This window comes from Elgaria multicarinata, chromosome 7 (assembly GCF_023053635.1).
Source record: "Elgaria multicarinata webbii isolate HBS135686 ecotype San Diego chromosome 7, rElgMul1.1.pri, whole genome shotgun sequence".
NCBI lineage: Eukaryota > Metazoa > Chordata > Lepidosauria > Squamata > Anguidae > Elgaria > Elgaria multicarinata.
The window spans coordinates 94118832-94144352 of record NC_086177.1 but is presented as its reverse complement, the minus strand read 5'-3'; the positions used below and the strand labels follow the sequence as shown (position 1 = coordinate 94144352).

General features: G+C 42.0%; 1 protein-coding gene across 1 annotated transcript in view; it reads left to right on the top strand.

The window, feature by feature from the left end:
* Positions 1 to 25521, top strand: part of CSMD3 (CUB and Sushi multiple domains 3) — a 787235-nt gene that overhangs the window by 154128 nt on the left and 607586 nt on the right. The window contains exon 3 of the mRNA XM_063131067.1: positions 15857 to 15969. Coding sequence (XP_062987137.1) covers positions 15857 to 15969 — 113 coding nt within the window. The remainder of the gene's footprint in view (positions 1 to 15856; positions 15970 to 25521) is intronic.

Below are 25521 nucleotides of genomic sequence, written 5' to 3'. Positions count from 1 at the left end.
ATTCTATGACTTGCCATTTTGATGGGGAGGAAATGATAACTTTACAAAAAGCAAAATACTATATGAATCATATCCTGATTGTTAAGCCTAAAGTGCATACTCCAGACACATCTCAATCCCATTACCATCAATGGAATTGAAGAACCCAGAGGTAGGCCCTTTGAATTCAGTTGATATCAACAGAGTTTAGGTTAATCTGACCCTTTCGGCCAAGTATCCATGTAGACTAGGGGGTGGGTAACACATGACCAGCAGACCACATCTGGTCCTCCAGTCCTTTTCTGCATACCCTACAAGCCCACCCACCCCCTGCTATTGCCACCCTGCCACTTCCTCTGAAAGTGCTTCTGGCTCTTATCAACAAACATCTGGTGGGAACCTGATGCGAGAAAAGAGGGTGCATGAAGAGTCATCCCCACGCACCCACTTTCCCTGTAAAATTGGGCTGTGTGTAACTGTGTGGGTGTTGGATGCAAGTCTGTGGGTCAAAGTGTGGGTTTATGATGCATGGACATACCTGTGTGCCCCCATGAGCAAGCCACCTACTCAGTATCCAATGTGCCCTCCACCCGAAGGAAGTTCCTCACCTCTGATGTAGACGTAGTTCTAATAAGAGACTACAGTTGGGAGAAAGTCAAGAGAACTCAGATTTATAAGAAAGTCTAATTGGTGATCATAGAATCATGGAATAGTAGAGTTGGACTGGGCCTATAAGGCCATTGAGTCCAACCCAGGTGAAAAGTCTGGATTGGCTATACCCCATGTAGCACAACTCACTCCACACTTTACATTGCAATGGAAAGAACCCATATTCTGAGGCCAGTCAGGGAATGAGAGTGAAAAAAATAACTGCTTTGTCCCCAATGGATGACTCTTACATGGGTTTGGAGATGTTCAGACAACATGCTAACCCATGGTTACTCCACTAATCCTTTTGCAGGAAAAGATTAGTGAGCAAGTTTAAATTGTGGTTAGGGTTCACATGACATGTTAAGCCATAACGTTTGGCTCAAAATGGTTAACCACCTTGGCTTAGCATATCATCTGAACGGGGTCAAGGAGAAAGAGTGCTCTAGCCCTGCACCCTTTTTTTGTACTGCCTTCATCTTCTACTCATGGAGGGCGATGTCTGAAGAGGAACGCCGTCTGTATTCTATGGAGACTCTCCATTGCACTGATTTTCCAGGTTCAGAAGCCAAAGAAGGACAGAGTATTGTAGAGTAGCACATAGCAAAGAGAAGACCCCTTTGAAATGTGTAATTATGGAAGAGGGCATGCCATAAGAATTGTTTATAATTTAATCTGTTTCTAATTTAAGATTGTTTCTAATTTAATCTGTAATATATTGGAGCATATGAAGTCACTGATGCTTCAGAATCACAATTTGGAAATATGTCTATTTTTAAAGAGATGGGCTGGAGGAATGGAAGCATAGCCAAGAGTGGATTCAAAGGAAACAGAAGCTGGGCTTTTCATTGACAATGGACGTGAACAGCACACCAATGTATAATTTCGCTTTGGCTCAGGATGTCAAAACGGACACAGTCCTTGACCTTTTAAAATGCTTACTTTATTAAGTAATCATATCCCCTGCCTGATATCTCAGTCATAAGAAAAAGCAAATGCTACTGTCTTGTATGTGCCAGGAATTGAAGCTATTGTGAAACAAAGATTTGACAGAGATCAGAAGGGCAAAATCGACCTAAATGTAGACGAAAAGAGTGGGGAATATTAGCTGATAACAAGAATTGCAGTAAAACAGCAACCGTTCCTGTCTTACACAGAAGCAGCACCTTCTATGCTAAAGAAATGTACAGTTGGGAAGTAGAAATAATATTTCATAGACATTGATAAATAGATATGCAGTTTTCATTTAATTTGTATTCAAAATTGGAAGCTCTAGAACTTTACTATATTTACTTCTGAGTGGACATGTCTTGGATTGTGCTATAAATATGGATGTATGGATTTTGTTAAATTCATTCTATCTGTGTTTCACAGACACTCAGGCAATTATCATTCTGTTGACCACTCATTGATGGAATCGGATTTTGAAAGCCAGAATTTAATTCTACTTGTGCTAATTCACATTAGCACAAGTGAGCATTAGTGCTAATGCAAATTAGCGGAATCCCCCCCACCCGCCCAAGTGAAAAAATGATCTCCAAGTCCACAGAATCTGCACAACTCAGAAAAAGCTGGTACATTGTGGAATCCTAAGGACTGATTCATAGAAATCCAAATTCATTTGGAACCACTGGGGAGTTCTTTGAAAGCCCTATCTATAAAGGAGGCAAACCATTTAGACCAGTAAGGAAATGAAAAATCAGCTTGCAACTTCACAATAGTGCCACCAATGAAGAATATAGAAAACAATGGATCACAAATGTTTTCTTTCCCAGGATTTATACAGATCATGTTCTCAGTAGTTCAGACTCAACCTATGTCTCTTTATAGAACCTCCGAGAAGCAAATTAAGAGTGTCATCAGATGAGCATTTTATGGCACACTCATGACTGGCCGCTCATGGATCTTCATGGGATATTTTGACAACACTGTGATTCTCCCATGTGACTCACACTTCTTCTGTCATTTTTCCTGCTTCAAAATACCACCCGGAAAATCTGATTCTTCTGGCTGTAACTCTAATTGGCACAATTTCTTGCTGTGTGCAGAAGAGGTCACACCATAAAAATGCCCAGTGAATGGGCCAAGTGGTCGTGGCTTGCTTCCTCTTTCTTCCCTGAAGAGGGAGTGGCTCGGCCCTGTTGTGGGTCAGAAGCAGGAGGCAAAGCGATGGTAGGGAAACATGATCCCCCTCCCATCTGATGATCCTCTAAAGAAAGATCTTGTCAGAGCAGAGAACAGGTTTGCCTTCTATATTGTCCCCAAATATTGTCCATAGTGTTGAATAACAACCATTCACGTATGGAAAAGTATCAAGCGGGGAAGGCTCCCAAGAGTACCATTATGCTTTGGATTGTGATGTTAGGAGACTTATGACCATGGTCTCTGGAGCATCTTTCAACCATGTCCCTAACAGAATATATTTTCTCCTATAGAACTTTTTCATATTTTTTAATTTTTTAAAAATTATTTTTAATATGATTTTGAAATAAACTTAAAAGAAAGAAAGGCAACATAAAAGAATGAACATACTTAATATAACAAGGTCACTAAAGAAACAAAGAAACTCACTAAGTATCATTGTTAGACTCACCAATATTCTTGTGGGACAGCTAGAGTAAAATAGCCTAAGTAGATGCTCTGGCGTGGGCTGGTCCATGAAGTCACGAAGAGTCGGAAGCAACTGAACGAATAAACAACAACACAGATGCTCTCTATTTAATTAAAGAATAAAATACATGTTATGTGCACGTTCAGGAGAGGGGAGATATATGTTACTAGGACATGCATCTGTAGTTCAATGGCAGAACACATGCTTTTCATGCAAAAGGTCCCAGATTTAGTCCCCAGCTTCTCCAGGTAGGGCTAAGAGAGATTCCTGTCTGAAACAATGAACAGTTGTTGCCAGTCAGTGTAGATAGGTAAGGACAGAAGGTAGATCTTCCGGTGCTTGGGACTGCAACTCCCAGACACCCCTGCCACAATGGCCAATGGTCAGGAATGCTGGGAGTTGAAGTCCAGAATATCTGGAGATCTACTTTATGTCCATCCCCACTGTTGACAATGCTGAACTAGATGGAATGGTAAAGACAGGTTCCTATATGCCTGATGCCTGATGGGGAGCACAATGTAACTGCAGTTCAGAAAATATGGAACAGAATCTGGATAGCTACAATCCTTCTTCAGGCTTTTAAATCATGGAAAGAACGATCACTTATCTCAGCTCCCTCTAGTGCTAAACTCTGTGCAATGATCTAATCATCTGTACATCAACCTGTCCCAACCAGTTTTCCTCTACATGTTTTGGACTTCAGCTCCCAGCACTCCTGACCAGTGGCCATGCTGGCTGGGGCTGATGTTTGTACAAGTCCAAAACATCTGGAGGGCATCAGGTTGGGGAAGGCCCGCATGCACACTTACGAATGATATAGGCAAGGCTTTCTCCATGCAGACTAGGCATACAGCTTGTATGCACTTGAGTTCTGTACAGAAGAAGGTTGGATCGCTGCATGATTCAGTGTATGCAATTCTGCTCTCCCTCCTCACATTGAGCATCTCTGAATTTTGAATGTCTAAGGAGGGCTAAAATCTTTAATCTAAACACAACATAAATGGATACAAAATGTAAAGTAGTGTTTTTCATACAAACTCAATTGTTACTCTCTGTGCCTGGTTTCAAAGGACATTAATAATAATAATTTAAAAAATGAAAAATAAAGACTGTAATATGACATCTGAAGCATGGCCTCTCAAATACTACTCTTTACTAGTAGTTGAGGTCCCCCCCGCCATACAAATAATGATTAGCTTTATATGTTTCACAAGCTGTTTGAATATGATCTGGCTTTAGCCGATGTAACCAAGCCTCTATTTTCCAAATCCTTTTGATTCGGAGTCTACGATTACCAGCTGCATTAGGGCTGTCAGCTTATTTACATCATTCCACTCTAATGTCAACAATTTCTCTGGGAGCATTTTTGCTGTGACAAATCAGGACTGTTTCCCGTCATTTTGGCTTAGGAGTTTTGAAGCTATTGCTCTAATTTGATCTTGCAATTGCAAGTTCGTCTTTCCTTAAGGGCTAATGAGTTTAGAGTCCAGTTTGGAAGCAGAATGCTCATTTGACATGCAATTAAATGTTTATCCTCATAACTTCAGTGCAACTTTGAAAATAAATCTTGATGAAAATGGGAGGCCTATGGGCCAAGGTGACTTGCCAATTAAGCAAAAAAGAAAGGAGGAGAGGGAAGGGGAAAAGGAGAAAAAAAAATCATAGGACATTTTACGTAGAACAACACCAGTCCAAGAAAAACAATTCCCCTCCCCCATTAGTCCCAGCCACTGCTTCAGTCAACTCTACTTTCATTAAAGTAACGATATAGAATGCTACATTCAATTGGTTTTCAGTGAAACATATTTTTCAGCAGTAAAACCAACTGTACTGGAGGATCCCATTGAACTCAAGGTACACATTGTACACATTGTTGTGAAGCTCTTGCACTAAGAAAGGATGGTCTGAACACCTATGACCCAGAAGTGCAGCGTGGCAACTTAGAAAACTAATGCAACCTTGGGCTGCACTAATAGAAGCATGGCATCCAGATCATGGGAAACAGTAGTTCCACTCAGTTTTGGGTACTGTGTCTAATTCTGGGCACCCCATTTTTAGAAGGACGTTGACAAGTTGTAAAACACCCAGAGAAGAGCTACCAGGATGGGTAGGGGTGTGGAAACCAATGGTTAAAAGAGCTGGGCATATTTAACCTGGAGAAGACAAGATTAAGGGGACACGTGGGTGGACATTTCAGGGAAGCAGATTTTGACTTAGCATTAGAAATTTCCTAACAGTGAGAGCTGTTCCCTTCCAACTCTAGGATTGTACTCAGAATTTTGTTGAAATAAAAAATTGAAGTGATTCCAGAGGTTTCTCTATTAAAGTGTCTAACAAATGTGTACTCACATGCAATAGAATGGTGAACTTTCATTGCTCAGGGACCACTATGGATGGATGGATGGATTTCTTTATCTGTATCCCACCTTTTCAGTTTCTTTTTTTTAAAAAAATTGTCCAGCCCTCATGGACCCAATCAGACATGCATGGTGTGACAGCAAGCCTGCATCTGAGCATTTACAAGTGTCCACAAGTGCCCAGGGGTGGGTGCACCCTGGGAAAGCATGCTTTCCAGAGCCTCTGGACACCATTAGTGTGCTCGGAGGAATTGCACACTTTCCAGAGATTCCAGAAAGCACACTATTCCCTCCTTGCTCCCCCCCACCCTTGCACCTTTGAATTAAGAGGGCAGTTAAGGCCCCTATTTGTGCAGAGGAAAGGGAAGCACATGGTTTCCAGATACTGCCATTAACGCAGTGGGGGATGAAAGGTGATTGCTGAGGTCATTGGGGCTCACGAGCCTCTTGAGCACCCAGTAGTGGCTCCTGTGGTCCGTCTCATTAGAGTGGACCATGAAAGTGGGGGAGGGGTACAAGAGCTTGTGGGGTGGACCATGTCATGCCTGTAAAACCCTAGCCTTGGGTTTGTGCCCCTGTACAGAGCTGACAGGTTCCTTCATGATGAAAAATATGATTTCTGGACAACACAAAAACAGATTGATGGAAAAGACAAATCTCAGCCTGTTCATTATTTGGTTTCGACAATTGTGGATACATAAAAATGCCAAACACATGCTTAGTCATTTATACTTGGCTATGCTCAGCAAAACCATTTACTGCTAAGGTTTTTCTGAAGATTGTAGAACTGTATTTTTAGAAATGCTGCTTACTAAATTTTACTTTGAGGATGACGAGAACATTAGAGAGTGATTATGAACATAAATAAAGTATTCATTCATCAGTAAAGCCAGCTGTATTTCAAGACAAGCAAAATACATGTGAGTCTGCAATCAAGGAATACTTGAGAGAGACAGTGGGCTCATCTACATCTATGAGCCTTCCGGGATGGGGGTGGGGGGAGGATCCTGGGCTTTCCCACTTCTGGGATTGTCCCCCAGCATGCAGACACCTGCGTGTCACCCCAGAAGTGAGGAAGGACATTCCGGGATGCAATTCTTTTTCTTTTTTTTCAAATTGGAGACAAGCAACGTGGGCGCGATCATGTGCCAAAATAAGTGGGTTTAAAAACAACAACCGTGAGAACCATTACTGTGATGGCAAAAACAATTCCCCCCCTCACCCTCAATGGGCATGGAGCCCCCTTGCAAAGCTCTGTGCCCAGTAGCAGAGCCTTGCTACTTACAGGGAAGGGACAACCCCGAGACTGGGCACCTCACTGCATGTGCTCCTTGGGGTTGTCCCGGGACTGTGGTAAAATTCGGGAAAACTGTGGTCCCAGTTATCCCAGGCAAAGTGAGTGGTCATCCCTGGTTAATCTCAGGATCCCCTGTGTGTCATTTAGATACTCCGGGACAACCATGTGACGAGCCCAGGATAAATGGCTGGTGCAAACCTGCCCAGTGATTTATGTTAATTAGTGCTAGACTTCAACCAGTGAGACCCAGACTCGAGCTCTGCTCAGACACAAAGCTTAGACATTTAGGTATAGGGAAGAAATTGTGTCAGTTTACATTTTAATGCAAACTTATCTAATTTGTCACTTTTGAACCAGTATGCAACCATATATATATATATATATATATATATATATATATATATGGAGTTCTCCAATTAAAAATGTGCACATTAGATAAAAATACTGTTCAGATATGCATTTCATTATGAAAGCTGCTATACTGAACAAACATGCACACAAAAATTCATTTATTGGGGCAAAACATGCACAAAAATACTTACGGATTTTCATGCAAACTTTTTTAAAAATCTCAAAGTTCAGGACAAACTGAACTTAAGACTGGAGAAATTCTCAAAGTTTAAGATGAACTGAATTTAAGGCTTGAAAAATGAAAAACTGATGGAAACCAAAATTGACAGATTTTTTTTATATCCTTAGTCTAAACCTCAAAGGATTTTTATGAGGATAAAGGGAGACCTTAATGCCACTGTGAACTACTACTTGGAGGAAAGGCAGGATAATAATAGTTCCAAGTGAAAATGCCTGCCCAGTATAACCAGTTCTCAAACTCCTTCACCAGAGTTAATTTTGCACATAGCTTTATTTTGCACCTTTGAGTGACTGGGGTAAAAGCCCCACCTATACATGTCTTTCAGAAATAATTCTGTAGAGATACTGTGGAAGTGAATTCCTTGCACCAGTTGGACTAGATGAGCTTTGAGTCCCTTCCAAGGGCCTTGCTAGACGAGGCCTTAGCACGCTTTGAGGGCCGGTTTCCCTGCTGTGCGTCCACATGACGCACAGGGGAATCCGGCCCCAGGCTGCACCGAAGCCTCCCTTAATGCGCCATAAGTGAAGTCGCTTATGGTGCGCCTTTTCCGCAGCTCTGGCCTGAGGCCGGGGCTGCGGAACATCTAGCGGCTTCCGTGGCTTTTTGCGGCTACTCGCTCACGAGTAGCCGCAAAAAGCCACGGACTGGGCACAGCGCTGAGCGCTGTGCCCATTGGGCCAGGGGGGATCCCGGGGGGTGACACGGGAGAGGGGGAGGGAGGGCTGGCACAGGGCGACGAGGGGGAGGGAGGGCTGGCACAGGGCGACGAGGGGGAGGGAGGGCTGGCACAGGGCGACGAGGGGGAGGGAGGGCTGGCACAAGGCGACGAGGGGGAGGGAGGGCTGGCACAAGGCGACGAGGGGGAGGGAGGGCTGGCACAAGGCAGGGAAAGAGGGGGCAGGGGGTTTAATTTAAAAAAAAAACCTTACCTTGTCCGCAGTCTTCGGGGCACACGTGGCCCCTTTAACAAAACAAAAAAATGGCCGACGCTGCAGGGCTTCCGTCGTCCCTGCGCGTTGGCCGTCTAGGAGGCTGGGCAGCACGCGCTAAAGTTAACGCGCCATCGCCCCGCCTCCCTGCCGGCTTATCCGGCGGGGTCTAGCAAGGCCCCAAAGCTGTGATTCTACGTTTCTATATTAGAAATCCTGTTGTTGGATATTGTTGCTTTCAAATGCTACTTTAGCCCTATTCAGATGTTTCTAAACTGAACGTGTGAAGAGAGGGGAGCATGCTACCCCACCCTTTCAGCATGCATTTCTCTTACCCTCTAGTCATGGAGGGTGACTTTTTGATGAAGAGGGCTTCCTCTATCTCTGAAGGCGGTAGCGTACACACTGGTAACTTCGAGGCTCAACTTCTGTAATGTGTTCTACATAGAGCTACCTTTGTACCTAGTCTGGAAACATCAACTAGTTCAAAATATGGCAGCTAGGTTGGTCACCGGTACACCTAGGGGTGACCATATTACACCAACTTTAAAATCACTTCTCTGGCTGCCAATTAGTTTCCGGATGAAGTATAAAGTGTTAGTTAATACCTTTAAAGCACTGTGAACCGCCCAGAGAGCTCCGGCTATTGGGCGGTACAGAAATGTAATAAATAAATAAATAAATAAATAAATAAATAAAGCCCTGCATGGTCCAAGTTATCTGTTGGATAAAGTCCAGGTTACCTGTGGGATCACCTTCTCTCATACAATCCACCCCACACACTCATGTCCTCTGGGAAGGGTTGTCAGCCACAACTAGGCTGACAACAGTTACCCAGAGGACCTTTTCTTCTGTGGAATGGCCTGTCAGAGGAGATTCGTTGCCTTAACACTTTTTCTGAGTTTCAGACAGCCATAAAGACTAGTCTCTTCCAGCAGGCCTACCCAGATGAATTTTAAACCTAAGAATTTTAATATGTTGTGATTGTTATTTTAATATTATATTGGTTTTATATGTTCTTTTAACTAGTTTTATGTTAAATACATTATTGTATTTAATGTTGTTCCCCGCCTCGATCCAGTGGGAGAGGCAGGTAATAAATTATTGTTGTTGTTGTTGTTGTTGTTGTTGTTGTTGTTGTTATTATTATTATTCACTGATTTTCCAAGGTTCTGGATCTCATGGAAAACCTCCACAGATACAGGAGGCTCCCATCTTCAGAAAATCATCCTCCACGAATAGAGGATGACGGAAATGCATGATAAAGTGGCTGGGCTAGCAGGCACCCTCTCCATGCCCTATTCAGTTTAGGAACTCCTGAATAGAGCCTTTGTTCATCAATCTATGTTTAAACAAATAAAAGTTGATAAATTGTGTGCGTGGGAAGAATGCTGGAAACCTCTTTGAATCTGACCATGCTGAAGAGATCATTAAACCTCCAGGACTTGTGATTTATAGCACATGATTTAGCTTGCAGAATCTCAAGATGTTGTGATAACCATTTAATTAGAGGGCTTTAAAAGACAAAAACAAAAGTGATGAATTTGTTTGGCTATGCTTGGCTATTAGCCCTGGTTGCTGAATGAAGTAACAGATGGAGGAGAACCAACATGGGATGGTATTGATGGGCTGCTCATAATCTTCCAAAGGCATCTAGGTGGCCAATGTTGGAAATAAAAGGGCTGGATTAGATGGCCCTTTTGTCTGACTCAATGAGGCAGGTCCCTATGTTCTTAGGATCATGTAGTAATTTATCATTTTTTTATGAAAGGGCAGAGGAACAGAGGAATCCAACTGCAAAAGAGAAATGTTTATGGCAGGCTCCCAAAGCATCTGCAAACCATTATGCAGGAGAGTTCTCCCATGGCATACTGTATGTGTCACAAGGTGCCTTTGTTGCCATGACAATTACGTCTGTTCCCTGACAATACAAAATGGAGGGGGAAATTGACATGTCATCGTCCCCCACACACACATATTGGTGCAATCTATTTCATGAGTAGCTTTTTTTTTTAGGTGAGGGGGAAAGATTATGGATATACCCATTGGGGAAAGAAGACATGCATTTATTTTACCCAACTGAACAGAGATTTGGCATCAAATAAAATACTTTTACCATGGATGTGAAATTCTTCTGGCCCCCTTTTCTTTAAAAAAAGCAACTTCTAAGGGCAATGTAGAGTGATGTCTTGAAACCAGATGGAGTGCCAGTTATATTACCGCTTCCAACTGAGCTTTTCAGTTTCACCAGGTGCAAAACTGGAAGGCTCCCAGCAAAGAGATAAGCTCTTTTTCCTCAAAAGAAACCACCACCTCTGTCTCATGATGGAATATGATGGAACAATAGTGAACCACGGACACTTTTCTGCTTCTTCCAATTCCTCTTTTTTTCATGTGTTCACCAAGCCAATTCTGCATTCCATGCTGTCTCTTAATGAAGCTTCCAATTGCCCATCAGGTGGTGACTGGAGCCAATTTAGGTAGGCAGAGAAAGTCAGTGAATCTGTCAAAAAGGCAGTGGGTACAGCCTCTGTGGGCATATGTTTTCCTAGAAGTATATATTAGGGATGTGCTCCGCTTCTAATCGGACCGGAGAAGCAGTAGCGGAGCGGGGGGCTTCGCCTGCCCTTAAGGCGGAGGTGAAGAGGATTGGGGGGCCGGCGGAGCGTGGCAAAGAGGATCAAGGTGAAGGCGGATCCTTCGCCTCGATCCGGAGCTCCACCGGAAAGGTAAGTGGGGTTTACCAGGCCCTGCGGCTGTCGCTGTCGCCCATGCGGCGACAGCCGCAGGGCCCAGTAACGCCCCCCGCCCTCCTCTCCCTTACCTGTCTCCGTCCGCGGTCCGTCAGAGTCTCCAATTGAGCCCGTGGTTCCAGCAGGAAGTCTGGGCCGCACTTGCAGCCCAGACTTCCTGGTGGAACCGCGGGCTCAATTGAAGACGGCGACGGACCTCGGATGGAGGCAGGTAAGGCCCCCTCCCCCTTGGTCCCTTACCGGGCTCTGCCGCTGTCACCGCATGGGCGCCGATGGTGGCAGGGCCCGGTAACCACCCCTATGGGGGGGGACCGGAGCTCCGATCCGGATCCGGAGCTCCGAGAGGAGCGGAGTGGGCACAGGCGGAGTGGGGGCGGGGCGGAGTGGGCCGATCCGAAAATGGCGGATCTTAAAGTGAAGCGGAGTGGGGGGTCCGTGCACACCCCTAGTATATATAGAGCAGTTGACACGTCTACTTGTGTTAACTCCTCTTGAACACCCCCTTCAATTTCCTGAGCCTTGAAAACTGAATGAATTTGAGCATCTTTATTGAGATCCATTTTGCATTCATGCAGAATGAGATGGTAGAATTCTGGGCTGTACCACTTCAGACTAAAGATGGAAAGTCATATTTCCAAATGTTCCTCCATACAGAAGATTTGCTACATGTAATAGTCTATCACACAAAACACTTTTCCTCAGATGTGCTATAACCATACGGATTAGGTAAACTTCTCTGGGACCCTGTTTGGCTAACATGTGGGATAGATTTCCTTTAAAGGAATAAACAAATAAGTTGTGCCCCACTTTTCTTTTAGGAACACTCAAAGTGGCTGATGTAAAAAAAATTGTGAACTGCCCAGAGAGCTCCGGCTATTGGGTGGTATAGAAATGTAATAAATAAATCAATAAATCAATGAAATACAAGATTTTTAAAAAACAGGTTTTGGTGGTTTGGTTTGGTTTCCCTCCTTCCTTTCTGTGATTTTAATATCTAGCTAACATAAGAAAAGCCATGCTGGATCATACCAAGGGTTCATCTAGTTCAGGGTCCAATCTACACCAAGCAGGATATAACACTTTGAAAGCAGTTTGTAAATGGTATATGAAACAGTTGTCAATGCTGTTATAAACCATTATAAAGCAGTAGTGTAGATCCTGCCCTGCACTCTGTTCACACAATGGCCAACCAGCTGTTGACCAGGTACCCACAAAAAGGACACAGGTGCAACAACTGGTGCATACAGGCTTACTGCCTCAGATACTGGAGGTAGCACATAGCCATCAGGACTAGTAGCCATTGATAGCCATCTCCTCCAGGAATGTATCCAACCCCCTTTTAAAATGATCCAAATGGGTGGCTGTGGCGTTACACCCCACAAGTCAGTTCCCTAATGTATGTCTAGGATTTGTAAGTCTATTGTGTTTAGAATGTTGACTTGAGTGGGTGGAGACTGAATATCTTAGGAGGGGGGAGGAGGATATATATAAGGGAATGACTGAGGTGATATGGTGGTGTGTGTTTTTAAAGTACTTTGGTTCGAGGGAGAATTAGAGGAACAGGGTAAAGGGGGTTGTCTTTTGAGTGTAGTGTGCAGATAGGCAGTTGGTGTATAATAAACAACCCTGATAATAAAGAAAGTTCAAGAGTGAAGGTGTGAGAGAAAGGAAAGCGTGTATGAGAAGAGAGAAAGGATTGGATGAGAGGTTTTAACAAGGGTCTGAAAAGTTTTATTATGAAACAATGTTTGTGAACATTGAAATATTTTTTTTATTCAGTTTGTTTTACTACCACAAAAATCCCACGTGTCTCCTCGGCATTTATCATCTGCAGTTCTAAACATATAACACCCGTTCTGACATTAATTCATCATCAGCACATATAATTCACAGTGCATTATTTTATTCCTGAAATTATTCCTGTTTAACCCCTTTCTCCACATAGTTTGTCGAAAGGTGGTGTTTGTCCCTCACCTCAGGCTCATAAAGTTGTGGTGTTTAGCTTGAGCACGGAGTGTCCTCTTTACTGTTGTAAAGAGCCTGTGTCATGGCATTGGCCATTAGTGCTTCTTGTGGTAGCACATTCCATAGTTTAACTATGTGCTGTGTGAATAATGTTTTTTTTTTAATCTGTCCTGAATCTCTCACCAATCAACTTCATGGGATCATCCTGGGTTCTAGTATTATGAGAGGGAGAAAAATGTGTCCCTATCCACATACTCCACACCATGCTGCTGATTTTAATTTCATTTTCTTGTTTTAATTGTTTTACTGATTATATATTGTTTTAATTGATGCTTGTGAGACACCTTGGGGACCCAATAAGGAGCCAAGAGGCAGGATATAAATATTTTAATAAATTAATTAAATAAATAAACATTGAGGCCACCATGGGGAACAATATAAAGCAGCCTTGATGGTGTGGAAGCTGTGTGTGTATCCATAACAGCTGGAAAGTAATCATTAGCTATTTTGGTTTCTTCTTCTGATGCTACAACATCAAGTTCAGGCAACCTAGCACCCCACCTGATGTTTTTGACTACAACTCCCATAATCCACAGCCAGCATGGTTAATGAATCAGGGTTATGGGAGTTTCAGTCCAAAACATCTTGAGGGCACCAGATTGTACCTACCCGGACCTTAAGATCATCTACAGGGGCCCTTCTCCGTGAGCCCCTGCCAAAGGAAGTGAGGCAGGTGGCTACTAGGAGGAGGGCTTTCTCCGCTGTGGCACCCCGGTTGTGGAATGAGCTCCCCAGAGAGGTCCGCCTGGCGCCTACACTGTACTCCTTTCGTCGCCAGCTGAAGACCTTTTTATTCACTCAGTATTTTAACACTTAATTTTAACTTAAATTTAAATTATACTGTTTTAACTCTGTATTTTAACCTTATATCAATTTTGCTGCGTGGTTTTATCCTGGTTGTGCTTTTTATATTGTATTTTGTATTTGTATTTTTAACTTGTTGGTTGTTTTATGATGATTTTAATTTTTGTGAACTGCCCAGAGAGCTTCGGCTATTGGGCGGTATAAAAATGTAATAAATAAATAAATAAATAATTGCCTACACCTGTAATTTACACTGGCCTGGTTCAGACAACACGCTAAACTATGCTGCTTAACCACAAAATAGTTAAGAAATGCATTAACGTTAATGCATTCCCTTAACCATTTTTTGGTTAAGCAGCATGGTTTAGCATGTTGTCTGAACCAGGCCTGTGTGATCTCTGAGCAATAGAGAATATTCTAAGTGCTCACATCTCATTGTGGATGTCAGAAGGGGGTAAAGAAGAAGACCACAAATCACTCAGACTTCCCCCCTCCTTCTTCTACTTAATGTATGAACTGTCTCTTCTAGACAAATTGTTGAATGGTTTTCAATAAAAATGAATAGTATTGTAGGCCTGAAGGAGAAATTATCAAGATTGGGAATTCTGGGGTGTGGGGTGTTTTGTGTGTGTGTGTGTTTAGCATGTCTACCTTGAGGATACAGTGAAACCTGCAATGTTAATGTTGTTTTGCAGTTTAGCACAATACTGTTTGTCAAGTTGCAATATTTCTTTCCCTTTTAGTTTGGAATTAGGGGCATTTAATTTTCATCACATTTGGTATGTAATAGAAGCTAGTACAGAAAATAACCATCTCTCCATATGAACCACTTCAAGGCTAAAAATTAAAACGAGGCAGGGGTATTGGTTGAAGCATGGAGCAGATGGAAATGTCTGACTTTTATTGTGTTTAACTCATTAAACAAATCATTTGGAACAATTTCATGGTACAGGAAATAGCTTGCCCATATATCTGTGAGAGTACAAGATGACTTTCCTTGTACTCTCTCTTTCCTGACTCCCTCTTCATTTTTTCGTAGTGAGAGGCAATCAGTTTTTTAGGGAAGAGGTGGGAGGGATTCTCTGTAAAATTCTCTGCCAAAATTCTGATTCGTTGTAGTTACTTTTTAATGACCCTTTTAATATTTATTTATTTATTATGTCAATAATAAATTTATTATTTATTTATTATGTCAATAGCCAAAGCTCTCTGTAACTACAGTAATGTTTATTAGTTCAGGTCAAAACAGACATTTCGCAAGCAAAAATGGAATATATGTCTCTTGTGTGGGTAGCTAATAACATATAGGCCCATTACATTGTTTAAAACAGTCCTCATGAACAGTGTGTTCATGATTTGACACTGAATCATGAACACACACAGGGGAAGACTGAGGCCTTAGCTAGACCTAAGGTTTATCCCAGGATCATCCCGGGGTCATCCCTGTTCATGTAAATGACATACAGGATATCCCGGGAGCAGGCAGTGACGATCCCGGGACAATCCTGGGATAAACCTTAGGTCTAGCTAAGGCTTAACTTAGCTAAAGCAGGTTCTGCACTGGTCAGTGGTGTAGAGGGGCCAGGGCTCATAGAAAAAAAATATGGTTCCAGCACCTTGGATAGCTCCTTTAGACTTCTGGTTGGTTGTAATTAAACCCCTGAATAAAAACTTTGCTGCACAGAAACTGGAGTCATCCTCCTTCCCAGGAGTAGACATCGTTCGCAGGAATGTAAGCTGAGTAATCTAATATCTTGTGCACATCTCCCGATCAAGAGACAGTGGAAGAATCTGGTTTATTTATTTATTTTTGCAAAATAATCAAACCAATACAGAGATATTTGTGTGTGTTGTTTTTCAGATTAACAGGATTTCATATTCCTCCACCGGTGACGAGTACGAAATCTGTATTTTCACTACGACTGACCAGCGACTTTGCAGTGAGTGCCCATGGATTTAAAGTTTATTATGAAGGTAAGATACTAAAATGAATATACATGCTAGATATCCTTCAGTTTAAATTTCCTTCACTTTATGTCAGTACTATGACTTCTAATTGCTCCTGAAATCCCATGCAATAACAGAGATAATATCAGAATATTATATCGCCAGTCAGATTTGCCTATCTGATAACTAGCTATGCCTCTTCACTTTCCTGAATTAGTTGCATGAATGCTGTTTGCTCCCCTGGCTGCTGTTTTTCCTCCTTCCTGGATGATGATGATGATGATGATGATGATGATGATGATGATGATGATGATACCCCATAGCTGAAGGTCCCTGGGTGGTTTACAACAATTCAATTAGTCCACATGTATGACTCATCCAACCCAGAAATCGTGTGGTGAACATGCTAACAGCACAGTGTGACATGGCCTGTCTGATTTAGCTACTCAGCTCAACTGAAAGCAACTAAAGGAAAATCCTATACATGTTTAGATACGTTTAGACATGTTTCGATTGTGTCATGCAGGGTTTCCCCCACCCTTCTCTTCCATCTAAACATGCATAGGATTGCACCCTATGAATGAAAACTAGTGAGGGTGATGTAAATGAATTGGTAAACGTTTTTTCCAAGAGACACCAAAAATTATTAAATTGAGGAGGCTCTTTAAATAGAGGAGGTACCCAAATAACAAAAACCTTCATGAAAAATGAGCGTGGGCACAGAGGCAAACCTGTCACATTGTCACTCATGTGACTTAGTCTATTTGAATACGAATATCTGATTTAAATGTAACCCAGTGAACACTTTCTGCTTGCTCTCAATGGCTGATGGTCCGATTTGGAATCAGGAAGATACTTTTGCAGATGAGAATGGTAGTTCACCTAGTAATTGTCTGGAATTCTGCAGCTGGGCTGGTGGGTTTTTTCTTTTCTTTTTCCCTGCAGTGTGTTTCAGTACTTCACAACACATGTTCATAGTGGGGTGGGCTAGATTTGAAGAGCTTTGTGTTCCTCCTAGCTCCCTGATTATATTGGTGTTTCAGCATTGTGTTAGTGTTTCAGGATTCCCTTAAAATATTCAGTCTTTAAAGAAACCAATGTAAATTCACCCATTCTGCAGGCCTGCTTCCATCTTTGGCTTCAGCTTCTGTTGGGACAGTATATAACAGTTGTAGCACCCAGAGCTTAAGCTGGCAAGCAAAAGCCATGGCTCCTTTCCCTTCCCTTCCATTTCTAAGCCAAGAATGGCAGAGAAAGCATCTTGGCACATAGCTTAGCACTGTGGAAATATGGAGCCAAAGAGTACTCTCCTCTCCTCTGGGTCTCTCAAGAGTTCTGTTTCTCAGTATCTTTTCAAAATCACTGGAAAATAATAAGAAAATGCTTTCTAGAGCAGGTATAGAGCATTTACAGGTAATTCTCATTAGATAGATCAGAAGCACTGATGTTTGTTTGTTTGTTTTAGATAGGACTGACATTGGAGTACTGGGGAACATGTTGTGCGGAGCTCAGACCTTGAGAGGGCAGAGCCCAGATGTGATATTATGTTGCTATGGATCACCCAGAAGAGACCTTAATCCATTTCAGAACTGGAAGGTTTTGCAGGGAACTCTGTTTTTAGAATTTTGTTCTCTGCAGATTATATGTCACAGATACTTTTATTAGAAGTTAACTTAGGCCTTAGCTAGACCTAAGGTTTATCCCGGGATCGTCCCTGCCTGCTCCCGGGATTTCCTGTGTGTCATTTACATGAACAGGGATGACCCCGGGACGATCCCGGGATAAACCTTAGGTCTAGCTAAGGCCATAGTTTCTGTGGGAATTGTGCAGCACTTAAAGTTGCACATTGCACATGGACTCTGATATCAGAAAAGTTAGCTGCCTTTCCATGGGATGCTTTTCATGCTCCTGGCCATGTGCTGTAGGACCTAGAAGGTGTAATGAGTGAACACCCCTTGATTTAATGCTGAATGAAGTCGACAAACCACTTTCCAAAAACTTTTTTGGGGGAAAATAATATTTTTTCTGAGCCCATTTTTATTGTATTTTTAAAATTTATATTTCTCTTGTTATAGTTGGAGGTTTTTCATAAAAAAAACCAATACAAAAACACCAAGGGAAGGGGAAATGCCATGGATTAACATTTTGAATTTCTGATGACATCATATTTTCAATGACATCATCGTGTCAGGGATTGCAATCAAACTGAGCGTAGGAAAACTGCTAGGAGATACTGGCTTCTCCTCAGGGAAAATAACTCAGTTGAAAGCAAAGCATTTTTAATTCTTTCTTTATAGCAGAGTTGTCAGGCTAGGCAGTAAGAAGAAGAATATGCCTCCTCAGGAACAGGAAGAATAAAACAGCAGCCAATACAGTAACACGAAAATAGCTTTTACTTGAGGTAGATAGGTTCAGGACAATCACAGATATACAGATGAATATACTCACAAACGTAACGTGCTCACAAGTGCTTCACACAGAAGAGAGGGAAGACATTATTTACAGACCCTCTTTAAATACATTTTCAACAGATCAAATCTGCAAGGTTGATCTGACTTGTCAATCAAATCCGCACCTGCCAATTAACCTTTGGCACTGGCAGTAGCCTGATGCAATGATGTCAAGCATTGCCTCAGCTTGGCTGTCTTAAAAATGTGGACAATAAAAATCTATTCCTGGACACATCGTTCCAATGACACCATTCAGGCTGAGACATGATCATTGCACTCCATCCAACCCTTCCCGTTGTGGGTACCTGTACTGTTCCCCAATATTACTTATCTGACAGTGCTAACAACATGGTGTTGCTGTAGGCCTTGCTGAAAGGTGTCCATTCCTCCTGTCCTGCTCACAGTCTTGAATCCTGCAATTCCAGCATTCCATGGTCTAGAGAACCTTAGGAATATTGTTTTACAGTGCCTGATTCCACAGCACTGGGCCCATGGCTAGACCAGGCCTATATCCAGGGATTGTCCAGGGATCATCCCTGTGCATCCAAATAACACACAGGGGATCCCGGGAGCAGGCAGGGACAACCCCTCCATTTGCCTGGGATAATCCTTAGGTCTAGGTAAGGCCTGTGACTGCAATTCCCAGTGATCGTCTTTGTAATACAGCCATGACCACAGCAGTCAAATCGGCATAAGACTGAAAATGTATGACCCTTCTGAGGAATCTACACTTCCTCTGCTCCCAAGGAAGAATAAAACTAAATTGCGGAGGAGGAGGAGGAAGAAGAGGAAGAAGAGGAAGAGGAAGAAGAAGAAGAAGTCAAAGGCCAATGCTAGACCTAAGGTTTATCCTGGGATCATCCAGGGTTCGCCTCTGCCTGAGCACTGGATCCCTGTGTGTTACCTAGATGAACAGGTTTGACCCCTGGATGATCCAGGGATAAACCTTAGGTCTAGCTATGGCCATAGTAGCAGTACTAAGTAGTAGTGGATGAACTGGAAAGAAAAATAAAAGGAGAGGGGAATAGAAAACTCAAGAAGATGCTGTTTGAGCATAGAAAACATCATTAACTAGCACAAAAGAAAAGGATACAGAAAAGAAAAAGAAAATTAAAGAAGAACCCAGATGATGACCAAGAAGAGGAAATCAAAATTTCCTCTGATGGCTTCCATCACATTTGTGAGACATTTGGTTCTGAAATCTAATATTCCCCATAGTTGAGCAAGGCTATGAAATCCTACATACTTTTATTGAGACCAATTTTTCTTCTTCAATATTCAGTTCTTTAGTATAATCTCTGTCTTACCAGTCACTTTTTTAAGTTAATGTTTTAATATTACTATAAACTGCTTTGAGAAATTGTTTATACCTTCAAAGCAATATGTATTCATGAGGAGCCATTGGGGTCACTGTATAATTCCTCAGGTTTCCTTGGTTGCCCAGCAACTGTAGCCAGTCATAGGTAGGGCCGGGTAAACAGAATGAAAGAGAATCAGGACAAGGGGTCTTTAAGTGGTTCTAAGACTCGGAGGGGGGGAGGAGGGGGGGCAGACACACAGAATAAAAGCCTGACTGCTGAACAGGGGAAGAAAGATGAAGCATAAGCAAAGAGGTTCAGGGTGAGTGGCTAGAAGGAGTGCTACACAAGAAAGGAAGATCAGGAGGTACAAAAATGAGTAGCCGGAAGGGTAAGGGACCAGTGAGCTTATTAGAAGGCAAAGAAGCTGAATAAGAAGACTGGCTGCTTGGAATGGCAAAATGGACCTTCCAGTATAGACAGCAGAGGACAACAAAGTACAAGAACAAGAGGAGACTTTCCCATTTCCTTTTGCAACTCAGTACCAGATCATCATGACCCCACAACTACTTACCTAGGGCTTGCATGTCTATGGAGGTATTCTTTTTGATCCTGCAAGTACTTACATCATTAACTAGCACATCATTCATGCTCCATTGGCATTCACCATGGTCCTGCAGCTACTCACCATGATTCTGCAGCTACTTGCTGATGCTGCTCTATGGCATTCACTCTTGTCCAGCAGCTACTTACTTTTCTATGGACATTCCTTCTGATTTGGCAGATACTTAGCTATATCACTCCGCAAGCATTCAACCTGGTCCTGCACCTACTTACCTACTCCTTGAGTTTTCTGGAGGAAAGCAACAGAAAAGTCATGTCCCTTCCCCCAGTGGTGGGGAAGGGCACTCCTTTTGACAATATTATGCATATTTGAAAGGCTCAGGAAGAATCCAAGGCCATCTAGTTTCCAGGGAACTGTTATCTACACTAACAACTCAGGTGCTATGGACAAGATTGGTGCTGTGCTGAAAATTTCTCTTACAAAAATTTCAACCATTCTCATTCAATTTATTAGAAAAGAAATTGCTTTTGAAAATAAATTCAAAAGAGAAGAAATTTCAGAGAAATTCTCATTGGTTTGGTTCAGGATTCTTGTGCTTACCTTATCTATGAGATTATTGGGAAGTTTGTTTGACTGAACTGTCTTTCATTGTATAGTCACCTCTCTGACAGCCTGAGCCTCCTTGACTTCCCGCACTTCTCACCCAGGGGAAGATATCATAAATTTATTCTTCCCATAGGGCGTTTTCAAATCAGGAAGTGCAGGCAGGCAGCCTGGGGGCCTCAAGAGAAATAGTGAGATGTGTGATAGAAAGAACCGTATAGACCAGTGGTTCCCAAACTTTTTCAGGTAACCGCCCCCTTGGTTCCACAAACTCATGCCCAGCGCCCCCCCCCCCCCGCCCTACCCTACACTATAAAAATCATTATTCAGAATAGCAGTTTTCAACAACCCACTAAGGAAGATAACAATAAAATTCTAAACAGTAACAATTGAATATTTATTCAAAATCCAATTACATTTTTTTAGTTTATTCAATTAAACATAATTGATGAACTTGATCCATTGATATCATCTTTTCAAAGTCTGATAGTCATTTAGCAAGAATTTTAGATATCACATTTAGTAGGGTGACCATATGAAAAGGAGGACAGGGCTCCTGTATCTTTAATAGCTGTATTGAAAAGGGGATTTCAGCAGGTGTCATTTGTCTATATGGGGAACCTGGTGAAATTTCCTCTTCATCACAACAGTTAAAGCTGCAGGTGCCCTGCCCTCTTTTAAATCTGGTCACTCTAATATAGCTCCTGCAGCTTTAACTGCTGTGATGAAGAGGGAATATCACCAGGTTCTCCATATATACAGAGGACACCTGCTGAAATTTCCTTTCCTATGCAACTGTTAAAGATACAGGAGCCCTGTCCTCCTTTTCATTTGGTCACCCTACATTTAGTAACTAGGGTAGAGTACCTCACTAGTCTGTAAATTCTTAATGATGATGAAGTGATACCAGTTTCTCAATGTCTGGTTTAAAGTCACTTAACATGAGTCTTAAATCACCACGTTTAGTAATCTGGAATCAATTTCTTTGCTTGGAGAGAAGTAGGCAGACCATACTAAAACCACATTCCACCAAATATGATGTTGGAAATGCAACCAGGAGCTTCTCCATAGTTCAGGACAGGGATCAGAAATTTCCTTCTGTAACCAAAACTCCTGGTACAATTTCTTAAACTTTGGCTTCAGCTCAATGTCATTTTGTAGCTCAGTTGGCCCCTTTAAATGGGAAGCACCCGCAGCAGGCTTGCCGAGGGAGGGAAAAGAGTATGAACGCCTCTGTTTTGCAGCTGGTGTAGTGGAGCACACCAAGCAGGATATCTCTCTAAATTAGGATTTTGGTGCTTTTGAAATATTTTAATTCATCGTTAAAAGGACTCTTCTTAAACGGTATTAATGCATGTGTGGATTTTTCCCCTATATGGCTTGGGACCAAACTACCTTCTCCTATAAAAATGTCCCTGGGTTTTAAGACCTTCTGGAGAGGTGCTTCTCGGAAAAGACCACCTTGAGTACCCCCCTGCCACCCCCTTGCCTCTTAACGCCCCCCCCTATGCAATCCCACCGCCCACTTTGGGAACCATTGATATAGACAGTACCCTCAGCCACCCCACAGTGTTTCGTTGAGGTCAAAAACACCACCAACACACTTCCAAAATAAATTATAAACTGCCCTGAGAATGAGGCAGTAAAATGGAAGCACCTTTCATGGGCAAAGAAAACTTTCAGGAAATTCCTGAGATTTTTCTTTTCTTACCTCATAGAAATAATAATTAAAAAACACTTTTCAGAATTCTCTCCACATTTTCTTCACCATTATTTGTTGTGGTGCCTGCATTCTGTCCCTTCAATGCCCTGGAATGATGCTAAGTATACTGGGCATTTTGGAGAATGCAAAATGGGGGCCAGGTTGCCAACACAGTTGGTGCTGTGGTCACTTGGCAGTGGCAGTGCAAAAACAAAAAATATTTTTAAAAAGCATGAAAAAAGAAAGACGCTCTTCTGCAACCCTTGCCAATGGTGATGCCTACCTGCGAGAAATTGTGGGAGAATTTCTTCTTCCCCTGGAGAAATTGAGTGAAGCTGTCCTATCAATTTCTCTACCCATAAAAAGGATGGAGAAATTTGAGAGGCAATTTGTGCACAGCTCTAGAAAACATGCTGTTCTTAGGGAAGAATGGAACTTAAACTTGGGTTAAGCATTGCTTGATTTGTAATGAAGCCAAGCATTATGAGCTGCACAAGTTTATATTCCAAGGTCAATATGAACGTTGGCAACATTACTACTCAGCAGGAAGTTTTTGCCTGTCTGAAGATGCCCTTGGGTTTATCTCATTCTCCTTCATGGCATGCTGTGAGGTAGGTTATCATTAATATTCCCAATGAATGACCCAGAATTGCAGCAGCACTCTTTTGTGACACTTGAGGAGCAGAAGAGAATCTCCAAGCATGTAGTGACTGCCATTGTAGGGTGTTAAAAAAGAGCCAGTCTGTTTGCTTTGGTTAACCCAGGCTAGAACATCAGTTTCAACCAGGAAGGTTCACTAGAGGCCCCAGGAGAGGCTCAACATGGTTGCACCTGCATTAGGTTGAATGGTTTGCCCTTTTCTTCAACTACCACTTATTGGTGGCCACCATTATCTTCAGGGGCATTGTCTGCTTGACAGAAAAGCTCCAGAAAATTTAGTGAAGGGGAGTTTTTGTTATGTACAATTTATCTATCATATTTCTATATTGCCCATAGCCAAAACTCTCTGGGCACTTCACAAAAATTAATGTTTCCCTTCCATTCATGGCCTGAGTCTATTGTTGCTTTTTCATATATAGATTGCCAAGAGTCTTTATCTGCATCATTTCTCTTCTTCAGTTGCATATTCATTCTGGCAAGGACACTTTTCAGATAGGTGTCTCTTAAGTGGAACCACTCAGTTGGATTCATTTAAGTAGGGCATTCAGACTCTCAGCAAAACTGTGAGGATATTGAGATAAATGCTGAAAAGTGTAGTTTACCTGTCCCAATTGGGACCTTTGGACACTTTGACTGAGAAGTAGGAGGCTGAGACTATAAAGCTATTTCTTAAAAACTTTATTCTTCATCAAAACCGTGCAGAACAATTATATGATCTCAGAATATGGTACTATTCCTGAAACAAAGGTCCAGAATTGGTCATCACTGAAATGGTTGACCACCTTGAAATGGGAACATGATGCATGATGCTTGATTTCCATCCTGGAAAATATAAAAGTAATGTGTATCACTATAAACAACCAAGTACCTCTAATGCTTAATTCACCCCTCCTTGTCCAGTTTGCTTCTGTCTAGCCAACAGGTGACTGATTACCCATCCACCTCTGAAACACAGCAGCTCATCCATCCACCCTTAGAGAATTTATTCTGCTGTAATCCACTTCTTACAGACTTCTTTCAAATTAGATTAGTTCTGGAATAAAACTAAAATTAATTTTACTTTGATCCATCTTTTCCACTTGTAGTCCAGTGATATGCAGTGTGGCTTCGTCAGCATGTATCTGCGCAAGAGAGATACTGCTGTTCAAAATGAGAGCAAAATAGCAGCTTACAGCACACAGCAGGAACCTCTCTGAACCTTGTTCTATTTGCATGGCGCTATATTCCTTTGTTCCGTGTGAGGTTTTTTGTTTTATTGTTTTTTAATTAAGCAGGTAACAGTACTGAAGAGATTTCTATTTCACTTGTAAAGATCTGCTCACTGTTGTAAAGAGGTAGAAGAAATGAATGAAGGAGTATTTGTGAAGCCAGTATTTGGGCCTTGTTCCCTTGAGCAAGAGTTAAGCATAGTTTTAAGGTAACAATATTTTCAGAAACCATGTTTACTTAAACCATATCAAAGGACTTTGTGGTATTCCAGTGACACCATCTGTTTATTTGGTGTAATTGTTTTGTAGCAGGGATGTGAGAAACTCCCTGTTAGAAATTTCACTAGACTTATCAAAATGTGTGACTTCTCTTAAAATTCCTCAGTTATTTCACCCAAGGAGAAGGCATCCCAAAATTGCTTTGGATTCCACTTCAGGTGAAATGTCACTAGCAACTCTAGTTGGCTGCAATTTTGGGAAGAGCTGCATACAAATTTAATTTGATGGTTCACTTCTGTGCACTGTTAAGAGTTAACTGCCACAGAAAAAGTGATGTTTGCTAGTTTACAGGGCTAATCCCTAATTCACAGAGGATAGGTTATCATGAGCTAAGAAAGCCAAATGGAACCCTCTGGTTCCTAGACATTAAGGATGAAATGGGCCATCAACTTTATCGCCTACTTTTGAGCTTCGTCACTTCCAGACATATCTGGCTAGTTGCCATGAAAAACGGACTGTTGTAATGGAGATGGACCATTGATCAGATCAGCAAAGCAAGAAGATAAACTATATTTGTTTATAGAGCTTTTTTTGACATGTAGATATGTAGCAAATATCATGGTGCTATTTCATTAATCTTAGGAGGCTTTGAAATGGAGCTAGCAGGATTTGTGGCATTGTCTCCGACTGTCACTCGCAAAAGTTCATAGCTGCTTATAAGGATTCAGAGAATGCACACATTGTTTTGAATGTTTCTAAAAGCTCTATCCAACAAGCTTTTTATTGCATGCTCGTTACTGGATGCTCACGGATTCCTCAGAGGTAGCTCACATGACATCGTCTGCCTCTCATGTGCCTTCCGCCCCGTCTGGAC